General features: G+C 46.4%; 2 protein-coding genes across 18 annotated transcripts in view; both read right to left on the reverse strand.

Moving 5' to 3' along the window:
- Positions 1 to 1,447: 1,447 nt before the first annotated feature.
- FEZF1 (FEZ family zinc finger 1) lies at positions 1,448 to 3,834 on the reverse strand (the record flags this gene model as incomplete). Of its 2 annotated transcripts, XM_080936157.1 has the most annotated exons (5): positions 1,448 to 1,809; positions 2,217 to 2,349; positions 2,601 to 2,735; positions 2,968 to 3,189; positions 3,340 to 3,768. In XM_080936157.1, the coding sequence occupies 5 exons, from the start codon at positions 3,766 to 3,768 to the stop codon at positions 1,448 to 1,450; spliced, it is 1,281 nt and encodes a 426-aa protein (XP_080792283.1). The 2 variants fall into 2 exon arrangements, with proteins under 2 accessions (XP_080792283.1, XP_080792284.1); XM_080936158.1 differs by having other exon boundaries at positions 2,968 to 3,834.
- A 14,651-nt stretch (positions 3,835 to 18,485) lies between these two features.
- CADPS2 (calcium dependent secretion activator 2) overlaps positions 18,486 to 22,337 on the reverse strand; it is a gene marked incomplete at its 5' end in the record, with an annotated part of 458,357 nt that continues 454,505 nt past the window's right edge. For all 16 annotated transcript variants that reach the window (XM_080936279.1, XM_080936287.1, XM_080936273.1 and 13 more), the window contains one exon: positions 18,486 to 19,001. In XM_080936279.1, coding sequence (XP_080792405.1) covers positions 18,828 to 19,001 — 174 coding nt within the window. In that variant the 3' untranslated portion in view covers positions 18,486 to 18,827. The remainder of the gene's footprint in view (positions 19,002 to 22,337) is intronic.

The following is a 22,337-nucleotide window of genomic DNA, read 5'->3' on the forward strand; positions in this document are numbered from 1 at the left end:
GGTGGGGACAAGGCAGTGGGGACTATGACCTCTGTGCAGGAGCCCCTGAAGCCACCCTACTTCCCTCCCGCCCCCAGCAGCCTCACCCCCAGGACATGGACCGCTACAGAGACTTCGGTGCAGGGCTGGGAGTTTGTCTGGCAGCTTCTACTGAGCAGCTAATAGTATAACAACCCGGCTTTGATAAATCTGAACTAATTACCCCTCTTAATTAAAGTCTTTAGCAGTTGTTTCACTGTTTTGGCAAGAAAACAGGAGAGACTTGCAGTTAGAAAACAGCCGAGCTCCAGCGCACAGCGGAACTGCTGATTAACACTTAAAGCGTTTCAAGGACCTGGCACCCGCCACGGTTTGGTTTTCATCCATGCCTGCGCCTTGAATGGAAGTATATTCGGCTATAAACATTTGTACACATCTAAAAAACATGAGGCACTCTCTGCCAGCGACGCACAGCCAGGGTGTGTCTTCGGAGAAGGTACCTGCCTTTTGCACCACACATCAGCCAGAAAACTCCTACCACAGTTGTATCTCTGCTAGACACACATTTTCTGTCTCGGAACAAGCACAGGGTCAGACATCTGCGTATGGTAAATGTTCCGAGCAAAATCAGTAGGCACTATTAATCAAAAGCTGGTTTTTAAAAAATAAGAAGAAGAACAAAACCCAAAGAGAGAGAGGGGGGGATGGGTAAGAAAACTGGAGACAGGGATTTTTAGCTAAAAATATTAAGTCTTAAAGTTTGTTGATTAAATAAGCATGTTCCAAGTTTTTATTTCCAACAGTCAATGAATCAACTTCGACGTGCAAGAGTCAAACCCAAACTTCAAATTCATTCAGAATGAACCACTCTTATCTAATGTGTTTGTGTGTGTTATGTATGTGCTCACAAATGTTGAACGCACCCTCACAGGCACACACCTCTGTGTGTGTATAGAACATACACACCGTGTTTTGTTGCTTCGGGGAAGGAGAAAAGTATAAAGGGTCAGCAGGCATTCTGAGACAGCAGAACCGACACAATGGAAATATATACAATAATAAAATTAAAATGACGCAGCATTCCCGGGTAGAATAATACAGATCTCAATAAATACAGCAGATATTTGTTTAAAAACAGAACAAAACAAAACAAACACCATCTCTCCACCCGAGATGAAAAGTCTTCTCAACTCAAAAAAAAAAAAAAAAAAAACCTGAAATAAGCCCCTCCAAATATATCATAATTGTTAGTGCCTATATAGAATATAATACACAAAGCCATTTAGCAGGTGCATGCAAGAAGTGAAAGGCCAAGGGATGTAGAGGCATCCGGTCCTCAAAGTGCGGAGCCCTACGTGCCCCGTGCCCCGGGTTTTGCAAGAGAGCTTGGACCAAGAGGTCCGCTCTAGTCTGCGGAGCTCCGAAGTGAGGGCCCTCTGTTTGGGGTTAGGGAGATCTTTGGCCTCCATCACTGGCGGCTTTGGGGAAGCCCGGATTGCAGAGGCCCGGGAGGCGGCAACGTTGGCTGCAGCTGCGGCAGAGGCGCGGAGGGCGGAGGCTGTTGCAACTGGGGCGGTGGGTCGCTGCCTGGCTCCCCAGTAGGAGTGCGGGTCAGCCCCAGGCTGCTGTCGTGTAGCTTTCGGACGTGCTTCTTGAGGTCAAAGTTCCTACAAAAGCCCTTGCCACACGTGGGGCAGGTGAAAGGCTTCTTGTCGTTGTGAGTGTGCATGTGGAAGGTGAGGTTGTACACCTGGTGGAAAGCCTTGTTACAAATATTGCACTTGAACTGCTTTTCCCCGCTGTGGGTCAACTTGTGGTTTTTGTAATTCCCTGAAACAGAAAAATGCCCAGGATAAGGTTCTGAACAAAGATCGAAAAGAAGAGGGATGGTGCATAAAAAAATAAAGAGGCAGGCTGAGGAGACACCACAGTTTTGACCCCGGGTTCAGGACATTGATTCCCCTACGTTTGCTTTTAAGCACACTGAATTTATTTCTTCTACATATTAATACACATTACTTATCCAGTTATATTAAATGAACACTGGAGGTGACAAAGTCATACCCTTTGACATACCAAACGTGCCTTTTCTAACACCGGTGAGAGAGTAGGAAATAAAAATCCCAGTCGCTCAGGTAAGCAGGTACACTTTACAGGTCGTTTTAAAAAACATCCCGAGAATATTCAGTATGGCTTTCCTATGACCACACTGAGAAGAAATCTCCTGGGCTCAATACCTTTTTGATGAAATCCTTTGCCACAGAATTCACACACGAATGGTTTGTAGCCCGCGTGAATTCGGGTATGTGTGTTTAACGTGGAACTTCTGTTAAACGCTTTGCCGCACTGGTTGCATTTGTGAGGTTTTTCCTAAGCAGCAGAGAGAAAGGGAAGAATAGAGAACTTAATTTAAGGTACTTTGTTATTATGATGCGGAATCCGACCAGCACAGTTCACTAACACTGAAGCTTTTAAACAAAACAAAGATAACGACACAAGGCCTCTCAGTTCAGCCGGCGCAGTCCGCCAGACCTTATGCTAAAGAGTGAGGCTATATCGACCCCCCATCCCCCAAACAGTTCCAAAACCTTTGGGGTAAACTAATGCCGGAGGAGCATTACCTGCGTGTGAATGATCTTATGCCGGCAAAGGGTGCTTGCTTGCCGGAAACCTTTCCCACACACTTTGCACACGAAGGGTCTGGCTCCCGTGTGCACCGGCATGTGACGGGTTAAGTTATAGTGCGCATTAAAGACCTTAAAAATCAAACACACAGAAAACAGGTTAACCGAGCGACAGATTTGAATTCGAAGTGGTTAGAGGGAGGGAAGGGGCAAAACGAGTTTATCCCCCCCCCCCCGCTCCCCAAATGCTAAAACGAAGGCGAGGAAAGAAGGAAGGAAGGAAGGAAGGAAGGAAGGAAGGAAGGAAGGAAGGAAGGATGGATGAATGGATGGAAGGCAGGAATTCCTTTTGCACAAGATTTACCTTTCCGCAGACTTCGCAAGTGAAAACTTTGGGTTTGGCATTGGGGGAGCCGCGGCTGAAATCCGAGGTTTTGAAAGCGATTTTTTCCGACAAAAGTTGGGCGCTTTCTTTCATGTAATGCTGCAGCTGAGCCTGGGACAGGTCTTTGAAAGCTACTCCCGAAGGGAGCTTCTCCACCGCCGGGACAACCAGTTTATTCCTTTCGGCTAAATAAGTTTTGGGCTGTGGGTGCAAAGGGGAACTGAGGAAGTAGGAGGCCACCGGGTGGATGTTCACGCCTGCAGCCGGGTGGCACGGGCCGTCACCTCGGTTCAGGTAGCACAGGGCGCCCGTGGCGTGAAACGAAGAGTGGTTGACCACGCGCGGCCTTACCAGCTTGTACTGCTGTAGTGGCAGCGCGTCGCGGGCCAGGTCGCCCTTGAGACTCAGCGCGCAGTTGAGCAGGTCGCTGCAGCTGAACGCGGGCCCGGAGGGCGCCACCGCGGGCGGTGCCGGAACCTCCAAACTCGCTTTGCGGGGCTCTGAGCCATTCACTCCTGCTTTGGAGTTCGTGTCGTAAGCCACGGGAACGAAAGGGATCATGCAGGGGATCGACGAGTTGAGATGCAGAGAGTGCTTAGGGTCCCCTTTGGGCACGGCTCCCTGCAGGAAGTGGGGGACCGGCAGGGCCTTCGGCTCAGGGGTGCGCGCCATGATTCGTTCGATGGAGAAAGCCAAGGGCTTGGATGTGCCCATCACGTTGCCCCGAGCTGGAGCAGTCGCTAGCATTTTGGTGGTCGCGTTGAGGCAGCTACTGTCCATGACTGAGTCGCCAGCGTCGGTCCGCCCGGGTTGAGTCGCGCGATCGTTGCCTTGTCCCCTGCTTGTCACAGACCTGCGGAGAGGACAGGCACCGTCACCACCAGCAGCCTCCTCCTCCTCCTCCTCCCCAGCATCACCAGCCGAACCTGCCTGCCCAGCCCAATGGACTCCTGCCAGCCCATCGCAGAGTTCTTGGCGCACCAATGACTCGGGGACAATCACTACTTATTTCTATCAATAGAAAGTGTTGTGTCAATAACGCAGCCAAGATCTCGCCAATCGTTAACTTCCAAGAGGAGAAGGTAAACTAGATAATTGCTCAATTCGCTTCCAACAGTCAACAGGAAAACTTTTTTTTTCCTCTGCAGCCGGCGACTACTTTTCATTGGTGAGAGAGGTTCTCCCGCCCAGAAGAGGCGGGGGCGCTCTCCGCATTGCGCCGAGCCCTCCCCGACACGCAAGCGCTGGCCCGCACACACTCCTCTACCCTGCAGCCGCCCCTCCCCCAAGCTTCCTCTGTCTTTTTAATTCTCAATCTGCTTAACCAGGCTTTAGAGGCCAAGCAAATCTGAGATCAATTTTCTCGTTTAGCTCTAAGTGACATCATCTGAAATCATTGTGCTAGGGCTAAATAAGGAAACAGAGTCTAATTCAGGGGCAAATGCCAGGCTATATTTATCAAACGCCAGGCGCTAGAAAGCTTTGACCAGGAAGCCTCGGATGGCAAAACCCGAGTTTTCTGTGCTTGAGTTGCCTGAGCTCTGTTCCGGCCATGCTGCCTCCTACGCAGCCCACTTTCGTCCTCCAGGACTCCGGGGGCTGGGGTGGGATGGGTTGGAGGGGGTGCTCGCTCCCTGAATCAAGGAGTCTCTACAGCTCGAGCTGCGTCTGGACCGTCTGGAAGACACCAGCAGGTAACTGGCCTCCCAAAATGCCCCAGAGATGGAAAGGCCTTGGGAGGCTCGTTATGCGTTTGTGGTTTTATCAGAGCGATGCCCATGGCAATAGGCCTGGGAAAGACGCACTAGCATCACAAAGTTGAGTTGCAACGAATAAGCCGGTGCCATACCGCAAGCAACCTCGATGCGGATTGGACTCGCATACAAACACACGCGGGAGCGCGCTTCCTCGAGTTTGCAGAGAGAACCCCCCGAAAGGGCATTTCTCCAAAGAGCTTACGCGCGCGGCTCTTTCCGAGCAAAGCGTTTTAGCTGTGGAGCCGAGAAGGGGAATAGAATCTATGGATCCCTATCCGGCTGCCAGTGTCTGGTTTGCCATTCAGTGGCGGTCAGTGCACGCGACACCCCGCGAATTTGTACGCGCAGACGAAGCAAGTGTGGAGGCCACAGACCACAGACACATTTCTGCCCCCCAAAGAGCGTTTGGCGACCCTGAGCGCTCCCTACCGCCCCCCACCCCGCCCTCTCCCGCGCGCCCAGCGTCCTCCTGTTGTGACGCCTGGGCCCAAATTCCTGGGACTGAGTTTTGGAGCTGTGCGAGCTTTCCACGAAAATGCCAGAAGCCGAGGCCCCCACTGCGCGGGTTCCCGCGGCTCCCGCCCAAGCAGCGGCGCGCGCCTTCCCCGGCTCAGTCAACGCGGAGCCTGCGGTCGCGGGGAGCAGAACCCAGGGACTAAGCGCGCTCCTGGGGCTGCGGGTCGTAGAAAAAACCCTGCCGTTCTCAAGCCAGCTCTGGGAGGAAGCTGAGCGAGGAGCCCTGGACCGCTGCGTCTGGAGGCCGCGGTTAGCTGCCTGCAAGCTCCAAGTCCGCCTGGTGAGTTAACTCTAATGTGTGTGGACCTGGTGCCAGGTATCTGGCCAAGAGTATGATGTGCTGTCCTTGGGTGAGAACCCTGGAAAGGACCGGAGGTGGGAGGAATGAGGGAGCCTAGGATTGTTGAGCTTAAGGCCAATGTATTCAGAGGTGCCAAATTGGGGTTCAAATGGAGGCAATTGGCTTTCAAGTTACTTCCTTCTCCAAACCTCCTTTCTAGCCCATACCAATTCAGGGATCCAGCCTCATCTGCCCCACCCTGAGAGTCAGTTTAAACCCAGCCAGGGAAGCCCAGTGGGGTGGAAACTAAGACAGCAAGTTGCTGAGGCCTGACAGACAGACGGCAAGGCAGGACAGCTGAGTGGATGCTGCTGAAGTAATTGCTGAAAAACTAAGGGCCAACAGAAGTCCTTTTGAAAGTCGCGGCGGCTAAGAAGCCAGATGGTGGAAAAGTCTGGCTGTTTGTGGCTAGGCTTGGGAGTGTCTCCTTTCCGGCATCCAGGCTCTTCTAACTGGGAAGACCCGGGAAACAGGGAAGAGTGGGAGGCAGGGTAGGGCTCCTGGGCAGAGGGGAGGAGGCAGCACAAAAACCCAGAGGCATTCTGAAACCCTTCGGGGCCTCAGTTTCCCCCCAGCTGGAAATGTTCGTTCAATTTGCTTTTGGGGCCCCGCAGAACCTTGGTCCTTCACCCTGATCAGACAAAGGGTGCGAGGTGACCCGGACTGCTTAAGGGTAGGCGGGGGCAGGAGTTTCCCCATCCCAAGACAGATGGGTAGAGGTTAAGACTTTAATTGCTGCCTTTTGGGGCGGATCAGATTCCCTTTCCTACCTGCCTTTCCAACAGCGAAAAATCTCCCTCCTGCTGCGCTCCTCCCTCGCCGGAACAAGTTTAAAGAAGAAAGCAGAGAGGTGAGAGAAACTGCTCGCTAGCGGAAGCTTTGGAGCCCCCAGCGGACGTGAACAACTCACCGGCCTCGGAAGCGTTACCTGCCTTCTTGATTGAGTGCCACCAGTTTCTTTTACGTCCGTCGCGTGTCCCTCCCTCTTCTCTTCTTCCCCTCCCTCTCCCCCCCTCCTCAATGGCAAAAAAAAAAAAAAAAAAAAAAAAAAAGTCTTTATTTGCCTCTTTAGTGGACACTAACTTTTAAAGGAAAAATATTAGCTATTAGCTAAAGGCCTTTCAGAGTTAACATTTCAATAGTTTGCTTTTCACTGGTCTTTTCGGAATTTGCCTTTTCCCCCAAGTGTTTGAAAACGTCATTTGAGTAAATACAGCTAGGCACCAATTATCCCCCCTCCCCTTTTTGAGCTAGTCCTGATCTTGCTAATCCCAAAGTCCAAAGATATATGTTTACAGATCCAAGTTCTGTTATGCCAATATTTGTTAATATTTTCCACTCAGTATATAACCAAAACATAACATGTAATATGCAGTCCATAAGGTAAAGATAGTCTGAAAATACAAAATGTATTTAGGAACAGTTTCTTAATGTCAGAAACTAATACTTCATTTTAACTACAGACATTTAAAATTACAGAAAAAAAGTTATCAACAGAGAGAATAAATTTGGGGAATTCAGGAGCTTCTAAACGCTTCCAAATGTTTGCTTTGCTTCCAAGAACACGAAGGAGCTTTGTTTAGTTAACAGAAAAATAGAAATGTGCAGATTCTTTGGAATTTCTTGGAGAACCCTACAACCTACCATTTGCTTGTTTGTTTAAAGCAGTTTAGTTGCCCTACCTATCAACCTTAAACCTTGATGCAAGTTGACTTGACGTGTTCAGGGTGGGAAGCTGGAGATAACCCAAGAAATCAGAACAGTTCTTGGTAAGATGAGGCCTGAAAGCAAAATGGGATCAGTACTGAGAAGCAAGAAAAAAAAAAAATCTTCCTACTATATATAACAACAGAAGTAAAGGTCGGTGGAATGTGGCCGCTGTTTTTCTTAATTCCCAGACTTGTACGAGTTCCCCCAGATGCTTTACTTAGCCTCTGTCATAAGTAAGAAATGGGGGAGGGGTGATTATTGACTGAAATTAAAAGGCAATAAAAGATGGTTGTAAATGACCACATTTCTGCAATCTCTAACTACTTCCTTAAGAAGTCACAAAATACTGGTGAGGTTTCTTATTTTAACTTCAAAATGAATTGGAAAATATTGTAACAACAGATTTTCAGCCAAGTGCATTGATTTGACACTCACATTTTTAGGGTTTTCAGGCCCAATAAACATCCCTGACTTCCAACCTTTCACGGAGAACAACCGTCAATAGTCTTTAGCTACGGCATGCCCCACTGTAGTGGATTAGCTGCAAGCCAGCCTGAAGCGGGAGGCATTCCGATTGTTGTTGATGTTGTTGTTGCAGTATAGGAATTTGGGCTCATTTGTACTGTGTCCTGTCTAACAAGACACCACCAAAGGCAACACAAATTGCTTTTTGGAAGAGGAAGGGCATTCCTAAATTCCTGTGCAATCTTTGTTTTTGTTTGATGGTTTGTTGTTTCTTCTGCTGTGTGATCGATCAAGGGGAAACGAAATAGGACACATATAGGTTCTTTACGGCTCAAGAAAAGAGACTTCTTGAATACTTCAAACTTACTCAGTGGATCACGGTGGGGACTAACTTTGCAGCACACTGACACGTGTCATCACGGGCTCAGATTCAGGCTGCTTGTATGCTTTTAGTTGGTCTGGTGGCTTGTGGTGGAAGTGAATTGGGGGTGGGGAGTTAGGGAGCCCTAGGAGGTAAATATGGCCAAGCAACATTGTAATAAATCGCATATAATAAAAGTATTCTATTTAAAAAGAATTCTTGATAATTTTGTACAGCATGTAAGGGTAGTGTCACCACTTAAGACCCCGCCTGTGAACTATCTTAGGAGTGAGGAGTCTAAAAGCACTCTGCTTTTTGTCTCTAGACTTTTGCTGTTAGTATTTCTTTTATATCAGGATTTCGTTTAAATCGGTTTGTAAAAGGAAGTGAAGCATTCTGACTTCGGAGCGCTCAGAACAGCTGCAGGTAGCACCTTCCACCGCCTCTGGGCAGTGTCTACCCCTACCCTAATGCTGGGATTTCTCTCACCTGCTCCTTACAGGCCAGTGAGGCGAGGCGTATCCCTCTCCAATGCAAGGCTGCGACTCAGGCCTGGAGTTGGTGGGAAGAAGTTCATAAACTCAACTTTCCCAATCTTTTCGAGGAGCAGCTTAAAAGTCAAGCAATCAAACCCAGCAAAGTTTAGCTTGTAATTTGCAACGGTGCTGTTGAAAGTCGAGAGTCAAACATGTAAAGGAGGACCTGCCAAAAGTTTTTTTTTTTCCTTCCACACCGACAACGTGGTAGAAAAGCCGGTTAAGGCAGTTGGCTGATTAGCATTTCGCAGAAGTTCCCAATTTTTAAAGTCATTTTTCTGGCCAATAAAAAAACATATCCAACATTTAAAAAGCGCGACTCTTCCTTGATGTTGCCCAGGGTTTTAACGCAGTCTCAGTGTTCAAACTTTCTTCCATAAGTGATCTAGTGAAATGAAAGGCGATACTAGAATTCGAAATAACACAGATTACAGCAATAGGGGAGCAAGCAATAGAGGTACATCAACGCCCGTGAGCCAGAAATCTCTAGAACCTTTTAGGATGTCAGTTACCTCCCGGATTCCGGTCCACAGCTGCTTGGGCCCCGAATGCCCTGCTCAGCCCCGCAGCCCCAGGCTGCTCCAGCCTCCATCAACCGCCTCTCGTCCTGCCTGGCCCCTGGCCCCAGGCCCCAGCTGCGCAGGGAACCTGTGTTCCGGTTGCTTGCGGTGGGGACAGAGGCGACCAGCCAAGACCACGCTTTGGTTGCCAGAGCCCAGCCCTTGGATAGGAGCTCATAGTGAAATTCGAAAACTGAAATTTCGTTGCTGCCGCGTTCTGCTCTGCTTGGTTCCGATGACAAAAGCTCAGCTAAGAGGGAAAGACGGAGCCGGTGCAACTGCTGGGGAGTGCAGCTTGTGGGGCCTGCAGAGGAACGCAGAGCTGGGGCTGGTCTCCAGCCGCCCAGGGCCGGACCTCCCCGCTGGCCCCGCAGCAGTGCGCGCGTCCCGCCCTACTCTAAACCGCCGCAGCGCCTCCCCAGGGCACGGCTCCCAGTTGGCCAGCGGGACTGCGGCGGATCTGGTCCCAAACTCCGGCCTCTGGACAGCCACTGGCCCACAAGGCTGGAAGAGGGAGGGGGAGGCTCCCGAGTTTCGGGAGGGGGCGCAGGATGGCTTTAGGAGACCCAGAAACAGATGGCAGAGAGCTTGTTTGAAAAGTTTTTGAACGCAACGTTCATTAATAGCCTGGCTTTGACCACTCAGGGTGTATGTGAAGGGTCAACCTTCATGTCAGGCGGACAGAAACAGACCTTGCTGTAGGGCTGGCCTCAGGAGGAAGGAGAGCTTTCTTTCTTTCTTTCTTTCTTTCTTTCTTTCTTTCTTTCTTTCTTTCTTTCTTTCTTTTCTTTCTTTCTTTCTTTCTTTCTTTCTTTCTGTTTTGTTTCTTTGTGTTTTGTTGTTGCTCTTGTTAGTTTTGTTAGTCACTTTCTAAAACTGTTTTAAAGTACCTGTAGCTTCTCAATTATATACTCCAACATTGTTTCAGACCCGTTGTCCCACTGTGTGTGTGTGTGTGTGTGTGTGTGTGTGTGTGTGTGTGTTCTCTCCACTCTTGTCTGGCGGCCTTTGAAACCAGTTGGTTGGTAGTTAAGAGGGATTGGCTTGATCTGGGGTACTTCTGATCTCAGCAAAAAGGGAGACCTTTCCCTAATGAGAGATCTCTTTTACTATCTTGGCCACACACTTCAATAAGTTCTTCCGGAGTCCTGAATCCCCTCCGTCAAACCCCAGCCCTAGACCTCATCTCTACAGCTCACTCCCACAGCTTCCAGCCCCTTTCACAGCTGAGGGGTGGACTGTCTTTGATGTCCCCTGAGCCCCTTGCTCCACCCTTCAGAGTGGGTGTGTTCCTCGGGTTTAACACCTCTAGGGAAAGCCCTGGAAGAAAGAAGTTTGGGGCTTTATTAAGGGCTCTTACTACTATTTCAAATATCAGTTTGGACCCTCCATCTAGCCTGTAAACCCAGACACTAGAGAGCCTGAAGCAGGAGGTTAGCCTGTCTCAGAACTGAAAAACAAATTTAGCCTTCTAGTCTGAATTTAGCAGTTTTTTAGATTTAGGAGTTTTTCATTGTCTTTCTAGAAATCTCCCTTAACTCCCTTCGGTTAAATCTGGCAGCTAGTCTCAAAGGACCAGGATCCTGGAGAAGTGTAGAATCTCGGGCAACTTGTTGGTCCTAGATGACCTGGAAGGGCTGTCAGCTTGTGGCTTCTTTGTGTCCCCAAAGACTGTGCCAGAGCCCCAGTATGGGCAGCAGCCTGTGGCTTCGGAAGGCTGTCTGGGTCAAGAGTTGGAAGGGAAGTTGCTTTTGGAGTAAAAAGCTCAAAGAGGCTGGCAAAGGTGTGTGACTCATTCAAAGACTGAATGAGGTAGGCTGCTGTTGCTCGTGAAGGAAGTGAAAGTGGATGTGTGGGGGGGGGGATCTACCTAACCCTGTGATTCACAGCTTCTCAGAAATTTACATAATACAAGGGCGTAGATGTAAACCGAAAGGACAAAAATAATAATCCAACGGCACAGATTTCATTTTCGCACCGCCGACCTGGATGTGTTCCCGGAGTTGGCTCCTCTCTGCTTCTTGGGACTGTTGATTCATGACGTGTAGCATCTGAACCTTCCCACCACTGCTGAAGCAGAGGAAAAGAGAGAAGAGGAAGAGAAATTGGCTTTCAGAGTGCTGGTCTAGATTTCCCTAGGCAAAAGACAACTCCCCCCTTAAGTTAGGAGAATTTGCTGCATACAAAAGACAGCAAGACCAGTAATAATTGGAGTCTTTCTTTTCCAAGGGACCTGGTGTCATTTTATTTGGCTGATGCTTTGTTTCACGCAGCATAGTGAATCTTTAATATGAACAGACAGTTCCAACTTATCATCTCCCCAAGTCAGTGAAGATTCTCAACTCTTACCAAGAGAACTGAGTGTCAAAAAGGCTCAGACTTAGTATAGGACAGAGAAGGAGTAAGCAGGGCCGGTACAAAACACTAGGGATTGCTATGGAAGCCTCCAGATCTCCTCCCCTGTCTCTCTCTCTCCCTCATCCTCCCGCCCACCCCCCACATCTCTCTCTCTCTCTCTCTCTCTCTCTCTCTCTCTCTCTGTGTGTGTGTGTGTGTGTGTGTTCTGAGTTTAGCTTAAGTGACACAAGGAACACATATGGCAGAACCCTGTTGTTTTTAATGGTCCCCCTAGAATACCTAAAGGGAAGGGACTGCCCTGTGCTTTCCAGCTGTGTCTGGAGCCTGTAGTCACCTGAAGGCACAAGACCACAGCCCTGGGTAAATGACTGAGTCTTCCTTTCTCTGTAGATGTGGAGTTCTGGTGGCTGGAGTCTGGAAGTGGTGATGGTTTTCATTTTTACTCTGCTCCTTTCTGAAAGACCCATCTGCAGAACAGGCAGCGTTCTCCAGCGTGTGATACAAGCAGAGTTCACAGTTCTATTTTATTTTCCAAGCATCTGATTTGAACTGTTGAAGTGGGAATTTTACTAGTAGAACCACTCACCCCCAGCCTCTGCTGCCTCCCTCTTGGGTATCTATAATCCTCCTCTTAAAGCTCCCATAACCCAGCAAAGTAAAAACCAACATTTCCCTTTAAGATTGTTCTTCACGCATATCTACAACACCAATTTGTCCTGAACATTTGGGACACACACACACACACACACACACACACCTTTGGGGTCCTTGTGCAAGTGTTCCTGCTTGAGGCAGGATGCGTAGGACACAGTGAACACTTGCACATAATGGAGATTAGTGGGTGGTTTTTTTTCTTCCTTACTTTGAACTTTTCCTTTTGTAAAATGGGTCTACATTAAAAAAATTTCTTTTCATTCCCAGGAGACACCAAGATTGAAAAGAGGCCTTAAAGTAAGATAACTCTATGTATGAAAGGCTACAATTGCTGCTTCAAAAGTTAGGAACTTTTCTAAATTGTTAAGACAAATGAATTAAAAAATGACCTCTCTTCTCAGAGCTAAATTTTAGGTCAAATGTGTGGAAGTGTTAAAAAAAACAGACACAAGAATTGCATTTATAAATCTTTTTTTTTTTTCTTCCTACAACCTCAAGGACTTATTTTGTCCTTGGAGACCTCCTCTCCCATATTCAGCTCTGCATTCCCCAAGGAACACTTTTCTGTATCTTCAGAATTAACTCACAGAAGCCTTTCAACAATATGCAGGTTTGGTTACAGCAGATTAAAGCCGTTACACATTCCTAGAGTTAACCAAGTTTCCATAGACTATTCTCATTTATGACAGAACACATCTTGTTCTATTTATGATAGAAAACCACCACCAACAAAATATAGTGTTTGAGTACATGACAAGGAATGTACGTCTCCCGTACAATAACTCTGAGGCAGGAATTTATCAGCAGGTTATTCAGCCAGGAGGACCTAACAAAAGAAATGTGCACCATTTTCTTACCTGGCCACCCCTTGTTTCAGGGCCCATTTTTTGAGATATATTCTCACTGGGTTTTGTCTTTTTGCTGTGTGATGCTCTTTGATAAAAAAAGTTTCTCCTTCCCTACTGCACTCTCCTGAAAAGACCGCAGCTAGCATCAGCCACTGCTCTGCAAGAGGAATGGCCAGGAGAGTGAACTTCAGAACTATATAACATTTCTTGCTCTCTTTCTGTTACTCTCAAGAGTTACTTATGGGAGAAGGGCTGGGAGTGGAGGCTGGTGCTAAAAGGCACACCAGGCTCCAGGTGAGTAGATGCTAAAATAGCTGGATGCTTTCAAAGTGTTGCTTTTTATTTTTACATGGGAACGTATTGGTGGCATTGGCATTTATGGGCACTGTAAGCATATCTAGACCAGGCTTTGCTGTACTCCTTGTGTCTGAGGCTGTCTCAGATCAGCTGTTCAGCTGAGATGACTGTGCTTCCCCTGGGAAGGAAGAATCACTTCTAGGAACATTCAGCACTGATAGAAAGAGGAGACAAGTCTAAAAGACTTTTATTTTTTTCACTGTTGAGACTCTGTTACACACTCACAAATAAGTACACAAGCACAAGACCCTTTATCGTCAAGTTGCAAAGTACAAGGGGGACTGAAAATGCCGTGGTATTCAGCCCCCACTTCTGGGGTTCAGAAAGCTACAGGTTGGCTTGAAAAGGAATGGCTGGGGTGGGGAACAGCCCTCAGGTGAAACTGCTCTAGTTCCAAGCCTGTTTTTCCCTTTGGCAGTCAGTAGCATGTGTTTCTTCTGTCTGGTTACTCTGTGTCTGTGTTTTAGCATAAAGGCTACACAGAGGGTATATACCTTGTGCTGGGCCTCAGTGATATTTGAGTTTTCCTGTGTCCTAGAAATGCTTTGTTCAACAACACATTCGGGCTAGATGCTGCCTCACCCTCACACTACCTGTTCTTCTCAAGCCTGGGTCCACAGTGTATATGCTGGAGGTGGGGACTGGAAAGGGTCTCTCTCTCCCCTCCCCTCCCCCTTCTACCTTCCCCCTTCTCCCTGTTTCCTTTCTGCCTCTTCATCTCCCTTTTCCTCTTTTTTTTTTTCTTCTTCTGCTTCTCAGTTTTCAAGCTCCTGTTGCAACCTTGTTCTAGGACTCAGAAGGGTTCCCCTTACCCTTAGAACAATGTTAACACATCTAGGTTTCACTCCTGACATTCCCTTGAACTTAACTGCATTGACCACAGTCCTGGGGTTCCCAGCCTTACAGTCTAGCTCACACTGATTGGATGGTCCCTGTTACTCCCTCTCTCTGAGTCTATGACCCCCAGAGTGCCCCAAGCTGCTTCCTGCCACAGCCTCAGCTTCAGGGACTGCTGTACCAGTGCTTGGCCTTTTAAAAGATGGGAACTCCTCATTTCCGCTCCCCGACTCCTTGACTCCTTTACAAAGCTGAGACTAGACAATCCTACCCAGTTCACACATAACCCAGGTGCGCTCGGAGGTTCAGAGCTGAGTAGGAGCCAAATGGAGTGTGTGCCAGCTGCGGGTAGAGAAACCAGTGGTGCCTGCTGGTCCACGCTGGCTTCCCACCCTGATTTGGAATCCATCACTCTACCAAGAGACAGTTAATAACAGGCAGGACGTCACAACATGACTCTAATCTTTAGAAGAGTCTCCCTCATTTCACTGTTCAAGGCTGCAGACTTTAGATATGAGAAAAAGGTGTTGTTCATCCTGTTCAAACTCAGACTGATTTTTTTTTTCTGACTGTAAAACTGGGCTTTGTGCACGGGGCTGGGTTGATATCTGGCTTGCTTTTTCATTGTCCTTTAAATTAGTAAGTGGAGGGCATAGTGGTGCAAGCCTTTAATCTTAGAACTGGAAAGGCAGAGGCAGGTTGATCTCTGTTGAGTTCAGGCCAGCCTGGTCTACAGAGTCAGTTCCTTAGGGAGACCCTGGGGGTGGGGGATAGGAGCAGTTGGAACCTCCCTCTTCCTTATAAAGGATTGAATTCAGGTGCTTCACAGACTCTAAGATAATGCTTTGCCACTGATTATGTGTGTGTGTGTGTGTGTGTGTGTGTAATCACAATAACTTTCCAAGTTTTTCTATTTAGAGAAGTCGGGATTTTTTTTTTTTTTTGGTCAGTGGCCAGGGCTGGCCTTCAGCTTCTACTCCTCCAGGGTCATCTTCCTAAGTAGCCGTGCCCTTTCCTTCCTCTCTTAGTGTGCCTGCACGTTCTCCCTGAAAACCACCAAATATTTTATGGAGGTAAAGCCCGTGTTTGATAGGATCTTTTGACTTGTGAGCCGACTTTCAACCCAGCCTATACCGATGGTCTCTGTTCCCTTCGATATCTGGATTCCTTTAAGGCAGACTTGCTCACATCCCATCTTCAGCTAACAGTGGGGTAGTCAGCCCAGCGATAACCTCATCCTGAATTTGTCTAGGGTTTCCCTGGTTGTGGATGCTGGCTAGGGGCTTCAGTGGGCGGAGGCACGGAGTAAGAGACCCACCAGGCTGCTGGTGACTAAGCTAGAGAATGTTTCCCAGCATCACAGATCTGACCTTTTCCTTCAGAGACCCAGACGGGCAAATTTCCATTTTTCGTGTTGAGAATAAGAAATAAAGGTGACTCGGGTCTTCCTCTGATTGCCTCCCACATGGGACATTTCTCCCTGATTCTGCACCACGGTAAGGAAGGCTGGAACCACGACTTCTCAGGACCCTCTGCACCCTGCCACAGTGGGCTGTGCTCTGCGTTCGCGCCCTGCCCCCTTTGCAGGGAAGTGCAAAAGGAAACCGATTTCCTGAGCTCCTCTAGACACCTGGAAGAAGCGGCGGACCTGGTTTCTGTGGACCTTGAGGGCGAAGGAAAAGACTGCCCCAGGCTAGGCTACGGCGGTGGGGAGAAGAGTGGGGGCCCCCAAACCCCTTTGCATGGGCATTTAGAGAACTTGCAGGACATCTCTTCTTCTGAACCAGGGACAATGAGCGCTGGCTAAAGGGAATTCAAGTGGAAAAATAAGTGGATGTGCGCGGGGACTGCCCACAGCAGCCTCAGAGGTTTCCTCTGGGCCGCGCAGCGCCGCTTCTGTTGGAAAGGACGACAGGACATGATCTTTCCTCAATAAATGTTTGGTCCAACCCGTTCCTTTCAGATGGGTTTGTAACCTTTCTCAGATGGATGGACCTTCCTTCTAACCCTCTGTTCTTGCCTGCATTCGCAATGGCTGTGCGATCCCACGTCAACGCACTTTTCAGGACTTGATAGGTTTTCAAATCCTATTTTTGTTTTCCCTCCCTAAAAGTACGTTTGAAAGAATAATACCATCTATAAAATGGGCTTGCTTTCAGTTTCTTGGGTGTCCAAACTAAGGATTCTTCACAAGAGTGGGAAAAAAAAACAAAACAGAAGCACTTTTCTCTCCTTTTCTGTTACTTCATTCAAGATTTTAGCGCACTCTAAGGTCAGTGTGTGAAGACAGAATATGAAGGAGGCCATAACTCAGTTGGCTGTTGTCCTACCTGTGGGCATATTGGGTAGGAAGGAGGGACTGGAGCATGAGGTAACAGCAGAAAGACCCAGGGCACCCAAACAGGTGCCACAAGCAATGTCCCCATCAGCTGCTCCTCCCCTTGCTTGAATCCTGCCAACAAGACCTTTCCTTTGAGCAAACGCTGTTCTGAAGAGTTAAGGGGGCCTGGAGAGATGGCTCAGTGGTTAAGAGCACCGACTGCCCTTCCAGAGGTCCTGAGTTCAATTCCCAGCAACCACACGGTGGCTCACACCCATCTGTAATGAGATCTGATCTGGTGTGTCTGAAGACAGCTACAGTGTACTCACATATAACAAGTAAATAAATGTTTTTTTAAAAAAAGAGTTAAGGGGACAGTGGTCTTCAGTCAGAACACAGGAGCACTTGAGTCAACTATACTACACACTATTAAGAAAGACAGACATTTCACCGCAGAAACGGGTCAGTAGTACGGTATGCCATTAGAACGCACAAGACCCAGTGTCCACTCTATGCACAAGCATGTTCGTGTGCATGCACACACTGGTTTCCCCGGATCGAGCAACTCTGTGTTTCAGAGACAGTGCCACTGGGGAGTTAAGGGTCACATGCGTGGATATTTGGGGATTTAAGGCAAAGGGCACTGATGACGGAGGAAGGACAAGCTGCTTTTGCTCTCACTGAGGACTTGGGAGCGCCCAACGACTGCTATGTGATACCTGTGGATGAGTCAGATTCTGTGTACTGCTCTGAGTGCCATAATTACCACATAGGAGACATGTCAGGAAAAGGGAGTTTGGAAGTTCAAGGCCATTTCTGGTATTTCATCACTTCACTCTTGATAACTCTGTAGTACATCCATTTTTTTTTAAACACTGAAGAAACTGCTTGTCAATATAGACAGGTGTGGTTGGTATAATGCTGACAGTAACAGCTACTTATGAGGCTGAGAGAGGAGGGTCATGGGAGCCTAAGAGTTCCAGACCAGTTTGGGCAACATGTCAAAATTCCACATCAAACAAATCTTTACTTGTGAGTAAGCGTGGTAGAATAGTATGCTAATAAGTGCTTACATTATATATTCTATAGAGTATGGTAATACTAATTAGTATATATAAATAAAAACATATCTTAGGACAAAACACAACATAGAGATTCTGGGAAATTACAAGTCATAACACTGTATGCTTCCAATCTCCCCAAAAAAAATTGGGAAAATTACTAGCAGTACTGCCAACTAATAATTAACATTAGTATTATTACTACTATTACTAGCTATTGATAGTTATTACTATTAATATATAGCACTTGAGTAGGTAGCTAATGTTTTTCTTTTTTGCTATGAATGTATGTTCCTGTAACAACTTTATCAGGTTGTGGGCCTACTAGTAGAACATACTGTTCATAACTTTTGCTTATTTGGCTGAAAACGAAACATCACAGAATAAAACCAGAACACAGGGCCAGGTTGTCGGGATGTTTGAGATACTGCAAATATCTTTTACTGCATTTAATCTGCTTAGTCTCCGTGAACACAGAAGGTGCTGTGACTGACCGAATGGGTTTTATTGCCGGCTAGCTGTTACACTTGTGGCTTTGGAAGCACACCTGGCGATGCTGTACACATGGGAAAAAATGTTCAGAAACAGGATGTAAGCCTGTGGATAATCTAGTCTACATTTGGTTATGACACTCTCGGAAACCCAGCATTACACCTGCAAAGTCAGAGGTATGAAAACCAAATTCTCTACACATCACAACACCGGCAAATTACAGAACAAACTTTGTACATAGATTATAACCGGAGGCACAGCACTTTGACAGACGTACAATAGGGTTGGTGCTGTGACCAGGAATGGCTTCTTCACAATCGCTGTGTCTTGGGAGATGCATCTTCCACCTAACATGTTGGACATTATGCTGATATAACTATTAAAAGGAAAAGCCAGAGATACTAGCAACAACAACAAAAACAAAACTAAAAAAACACAAAAGTAGCTCATGTTCCAGTCACGGGCACAGACAGGTTTTAGGTCAAGCTATACATGTGAATATGGTTTTCTTTCCAAAAATACATGGCATTTTTTTCTCTGTATCCCCAAGTTCACTTTCTAAGGAAATTAGAGCATTTTTATTTGGTCAAGACAGTAAGTACAGTTCCTAGCACAAGGCGCACAGAACAATGCCGAGGCCTTCCTCCCTCTGGGGAGCTGTGGGTCATCAGCTTTCTTCCTCCTCGTCACTGTCCTTCATGGTGACACCCTGAAGTCCTCCTCCTTCTGAGACAGACGCTGTGGCCTCCTCCACAGTTAAGCGTCTGTGTAGAGTATCATAAGTCTTACTGTTGAGCGTTCCCTCCAACACGCCCTGCAGTCGGAAATCCCTATAGGTTTTCTAGGAGAAGGAAAAGAGTTATTTGCTTTGATTAGTGAGACATGTGACCATACACATAAGCCTAGACATGCAGATGTGTGTTTGTGTAATTGAAGGGCATTTTAGAAATATGGGGGACATGCACTAATGGAGTCTAACGATGGCCGCTCACACTGATCATCTTGTTAGTGTATTTCTGGGGGAAAAACAGAAGGAGGCACTTGGGATGAGGCTACTCAAACTCCCATTCTGTGGCTAGATCAAAATGTTGTGACTACCAGATAACAAATTAACTCCCCTTCTCCAAACATTACTAATTGCACCGAGCTTACTACTGAACAGTCTGTAACAAAGGTAACAGGATATGTTTATGTGCATTTTTAATAGGAAGGATTTCTTAGGCTTTCAACAGGGGAGATTTTCCCTTCAATATTGAAAAGTATACTTAATTTTATAAAATATCTTACTGTTGGGGGCAGGCATCAGAGGAGAAAGTTAATCATGGGTAAGAAAAAGTTCATATTTTATGCACTTATGAATTACAAAAACATATTTATTCATGGCATGCTTCTGGAGAGTTCTGTCTATATTATGCCTGTAAGATTTTTACCTGTTTCCTTTGAAATGTTCTTGGAATAGTAAGTATCACAATTCTGGGAAAAGGCTTCCATAGTTAGGAAAAATAAAATGAACATTTATAGCTTTTGGTAAAATAGCCATCGTACAACATGCTAGATCTGTAATTTATAGACTGCCTATGAATAGAATTCGAAGTTTAGTATCGAAATGTAAGTCAATGCTACCATTTCTATTGTGACTCTTTTTTAACAATTAAAATTACATTTATTTGTTTCATGTGTGTGTATGTGTGTGTGTGTGTGTGTGTGTATGTGTGTGAGTGAGACTATCAGAGGACAACTAGTTTGAGTTGGTTCTTTATTTGTTTCCTGTGTGTGTGTGTGTGTGAGAGAGAGAGAGAGAGAGAGACTATCAGAGGACAACTAGTTTGAGCTGGTTCTTTCCTTTGACTATATGGATCCTCAGAATCAACTGGAGGTTGTCAGACTTTAGAGCAAGCACCTTTTAGACACTGAGCCATCTCATTGGCATAGCAATTCTTCAATTGTTTCTCTCCCTGTGGGGTTTAAGTATATGACCTATAAAACTTCTCTTATGTTTAAGGTGTGATTATTTGTATGACCCGAAGGGATGGCTTGGGAATATGGTAGCATCGACTTTGGCAACGGGAGAAGAATGTCTACTCATTTGTATGGAGAAACCAAGAACTCATGAAGATACTTCATCCCATGCAGGAACTTTAAAGGGCATTGTAACTAAGCATCTTTCACAATTCTGCTGTTTGCTAGATGTAGAATCAGAAGCTGACAGACTTCAGTGGATTTCTCCAAGTGTTAGTTGATGCCATTTTCCTAAGTGATGGCTGGCAGGTAGGTTTTGTTTACTTCGCTTTTTTCTTTTTAATAAGTAATAGATGAAAAAAGAGTCAAATCAGGAGGGATATTGGCTCATGTTGTGCGACATCATAACCCCAGTGGATGGAAACATGAGGAAGAGACACCTGGTTCTGTTCAGTCCAGCAGCCATTGTCAAAACAACTCTATCAGAACACTCAGACCATCCTAACCAATGCCAAGGTCGGTACTAACAGCACTTACCACATGGCTCAGGAAGTGCAATCTAGTCCCTCACTCAGCACAAGTGGGAAAAGCAGGGGCACTGGCAGTCATGGAAGCCCCTGGGCGCTCTGGACCTACTTCAGTTCAGCCTCCTGCCCCCTTTCCTAGATGTGTGTGCATGATCACTTTCACGTTTCAGAAGTGACATGCGGCTGTCAGGGTGGAGGACAATGCAACCCTTCTCCTTTGATCACTTGACAGGAATAAACTTCATGTTGAAAACCAACACCTGTGTCTACAAACGAGCTGAAACCATTGTACAGCATCTGGGGTCGGCGTCTCCACAGCAAACCTGATTTACATCTGGAGAGTATTTCTCTTCGATGATCAAATCCGTTTCCACTGCCATTTCAATAGCTCATCTCAAACCACATACAGTCTACCACCCTCACACTCCCTAACTGGAATAAACGTATTATGATGCACTCAGAAGTTGCCTTCTGATTCATAAGCTATCTGTAAGTACCACTAAGGGGATGCTGCTTCATGATACCAAAAGTCATAATCCACACTGAAAACCAGAGAAGTCACTCTGAAATGTGAATTTTGTCTAGGAAATGTGATAAATAACAGACATGGCATCACTGTCACAAACATTTAAGTTAAACCCTATAGTTGTTGTCTTAATTAGATTAAAGTTATATTAAACACACAACACACATTCCTCACTCACAGGAGAATAATAATGGACTGTATTGTGCCACAATTATTTACCAAGTTCCTAAGTCTGCCCTTTGGGTTGGCCTGGGATAACTGCCTTTAGACTTAGTTTAATAATTAGTAAGTTAGCTCTGATAGACTCACACCATGGGTTTGAAGTCCCAAAGGCTCTCAAATTTAAATATACCCAAGACCATTTCCTTACTCTGTGAGCAGATGAGGAGCGGGAGGTGGGGTGCAGTGTGGATGCTGCCAACGCCCCGGGAACTCCCAGGCTTCCACTTTGGTGAACTTGGCTTAAGACAAGCCGAGGACCTGCCACAGGGAGCTGCTTGCTTCTTCTCTCCCAGCAAAACAAGCAGCTGGTTTATAGTAGTTGCTTTAATGTGCTTTATGGCAACCAGGGAGAATGTAAATCAACAAACATTTCGATTATCTGGGGATCTTACTTTTCTCCTCCTCAAAGAAGTCATTCTTATGTTAAACATTCACTCATAATTTCACAGACTTTGATGTTTTTTATTCCAGATTTACTGATCTCACTGTTTTTTCTTTCTTTCTTTCTTTCTTTCTTTCTTTCTTCCTTTCTTTCTTTCTTTCTTTCTTTTTCTTTCTTTCTTTCTTTCCTTCCTTCCTTCCTTCCTTCCTCCCTCCCTCCCTCCCTCCCTCTTTTCTTTCTTTCTTAAAACAAACAAACCAGTTTCTGAGCACTGTTAATGGATAAAGTTGGCTCTAACACAGACAACTCTCAGGTCTTTCTGAGCTTCCAATAATGGCCATGCCTGTGGGCACTGCAGTCAGGCTGAAGTAGAGTTGAGTCTACTCAAACCACAATTATGAGTAAAAATGATTTTTATGAACAAAACCAAAATCAGTTCCAAGGACCTGATAATTCAGGATATGAGACTGGTTTAGGGAAATGATTAGAATGTTAAATTAGTACTTCCCCTTGATATTCACCATGAACACAATGATTTTAATAATTAGACAGAGTTCTATG

This window comes from Micromys minutus (genome assembly GCF_963924665.1).
Source record: "Micromys minutus genome assembly, chromosome: 23".
In the NCBI taxonomy this organism is placed as follows: Eukaryota; Metazoa; Chordata; class Mammalia; order Rodentia; family Muridae; genus Micromys; species Micromys minutus.